The 2,721-nt window shown below is 39.4% G+C and overlaps 1 protein-coding gene across 1 annotated transcript in view; it reads right to left on the reverse strand.

Moving 5' to 3' along the window:
* Positions 1-2,296: 2,296 nt before the first annotated feature.
* Positions 2,297-2,721, reverse strand: part of LOC106299578 — a 3,085-nt gene continuing 2,660 nt past the window's right edge. The window contains exon 4 of the mRNA XM_013735649.1: positions 2,297-2,519. Within this exon, the coding sequence (XP_013591103.1) occupies positions 2,477-2,519 (43 nt within the window). The 3' untranslated portion in view covers positions 2,297-2,476. The remainder of the gene's footprint in view (positions 2,520-2,721) is intronic.

Genomic DNA, 2,721 nt, shown 5'->3' on the forward strand with positions numbered 1-2,721 from the left:
GCCAGACCCGTAGTTTTTTTTTTTTCCAAAAACTCGGAATGTTTTATTTTTATTTGTGAAACTTTGAATATTAATTAATATGATTTCAATTTTAATTTTAGTTTTATATTTTCGAATTTAAATTTCAAAAATTTTAATTTAAAAATAAATAAAATATTTTTTACATTCCGAGGAAATTAATTATATTTTTTACTCGATCGATCGATGCATTTTTGGACATATATCCATCGATCGATCTGTTTATAAAAAANNNCTCGGTATATTCCGAGGAACAGGTCCCTCGGAATATTCCGAGGAAAGGTGTCCCTCGGTATATTCCGAACGTTTTTCTATAAAAGTATCGATCGATGTATATATGTCCAAAAACGCATCGATCGATGAAGTTCCGAGGAAATATCCCGACGAAGTTCTCCCTCGGTATATTCCTAGGAGATTTCTGACAAACTAGTGATCCTCGGAATTTCCTCGGAAATTTGTTTCCTCGGAATTCCGTCAGAAAATTCCGAGGGATTTCCGAGGAAAGAAAAATTCCGAGGAATTATTTCCGAGGACTTGTTTCGTCGGTATGTCGTCGGAATAACGTTATTCCGACGAAATTCCGACGATTTTTTCCCTCAGTATCCTTGTTGTTTTCTTGTAGTGCTAAGCTCTCTCAAGGTAGTTTGTTGGTGCGTTTGGTGACAACCGGAGGGTTGTTAAAGGGTGAGGTTTTGGGTTCGAGGAATGCCAAACGCATCAACAACCTATCTGAGGAGAGCTTAGGGCTTACATGCGAGGGTTGCTGTCGGTGCTCAATTGGTGATAACTTGTTATGTGGGAGGATTGTTAAAAGGTGAGGTCTTAGTTGCAAAGAACGCCAAGCGCACCAACAACCTATCTATAGAAAACTTAGGGCTCACTGATGAAAGGTGGGATCGGTACTCTTCAGAGCCAGCCTGGGACCCACGAAGCGAGTTACTATAGTTTTGTTATGTTATCTTGCATTATGATGAGCCAAAGATTTTTTTTTCTTTTTTATCAGGCTTGTTGTTGAAGAAACACCTATCTACCGTCTGTAATGAGATGGACATTGTTTTTGTGGTGGTTAATGATCTCCAAATATTTCTCTCTCAGTTCTGTACAATATCCAAATTCATTTGCTTAGTTATAGGCTTTAGCTTTCAGCTTCTATATAACCAAACATGTGCCTTATCATTTCAGCTTGGTGCGATGTCACATGGGAAAATAGAGTGTGACTATGTCGAAGAATTTGTGGCCAGTAAGTCTTTTTCTTCCTTCACTCATCCTTTGTAGAAAAATAGGCTTTTGATGATGGAAACATGATATGGAACACACCACAAGAAAACACCGGTATTCCGACGACAAATATCGTCGGTATATCCTCGGAATAACGGTATTCCGAGGATATACCGACGAGAACGGTCGTCGGAAATTTCTCGTCGGAAAGTAAAATTTCCTCGGAATTTCTTCGGAAAATTCCGAAGGAATACCGAGAACTAAAGATTCCGAGGACGTTCCGAAGAAACATTTCCTAAGACTGTTCGTCGGTATCTCCTCGAATATTTCCGATGGAACGGTCCTCAGAAACATTCCGAGAGAAAAGAGGTATCGGAATATTCTGACGAACCTCGGCCGTCGGAATATTCTTAGAAACCTTTGCCGTCGGAATATTCCGAGGAAGTGTATCCGTCGGGATATTCCGAGGAGATATGCCCTCGGAATATTCCGAGGAAGTTGTCGTCGGAATATCCCGAGGGATACACTTCCTCAGAATTTTCCCAAAAATAATTTTTTTTTTAAAATTTAAAATTTATTTTTTTAATTGAAATTCGAAAATATAAAATTAAAATTGAAATAGAAAACATATTAGATAATATTCAAAGTTGTACATACCAAAATAAAACATTCAGAGTTTTTGAAAAAAAAAAAGAAAGAAACTACGGGAACTGCTCGTTCGGGTACATCCTCTTCATCATCTCCATCATTTGCTCGTTCTGCTTCCTCGTTGCCTCCCATCCCGCCTCTTGATCCGCCATCTTTTGCTCCAACGTAACTATGCGGTCATCTTTGTCCCTCATCTGGTCCATAAGCACTTCTGGATCAGCATAGGGCTGTGGTGCAGAAGGAGGAACCGACCGGGCTTGACGACCCAAACCGACCAAACGTCTCTTCTTCTTTAGTACGGAACCGACTGAAATAGAAAATAAACAAATTTAAATAATAGAAAAGATGATAAAATGAAAATAAACAAATAAATGAATTGAACTTTTTTATAAAGAACATACCAATTCAACGATTTCGTTGATTCGAATCCGGGACAAGTTGGTCGAAGCCGTCGAAGTGGCGTCCAGGTCGGTTTGAAGCTGAGATAGACGGGTCTCTTCGTCTTCCTTCTGAGTTTCGATCAGGCTGAGCACATCACTCACAACACCGTCATCAATCTCCCCGGTGTGCTTGTTGGTATGCGCCGTCTTCATTAGGACGAAATCATCAACCGGCTCGCCATCATTTTTATCCGCCTTGAAAAAAACAAAAGTTAAACAAACATTAGAAATTAGAAGAAATGCATAAAAAATAAAATAAAAATACTTAAATAATTAAAAAAAAAGAGATTGAACTTACCAAGCGATCCCCCATAGTGGCAATAGTCTGGGCACCCAAATTGTGCTTGTACATGCCCTTCCCGCCACGATCGCTCTTGCGGTTGGCGGAGTTGGTCAC

This window comes from Brassica oleracea, chromosome C6 (assembly GCF_000695525.1).
Source record: "Brassica oleracea var. oleracea cultivar TO1000 chromosome C6, BOL, whole genome shotgun sequence".
Classification (NCBI taxonomy): domain Eukaryota; kingdom Viridiplantae; phylum Streptophyta; class Magnoliopsida; order Brassicales; family Brassicaceae; genus Brassica; species Brassica oleracea.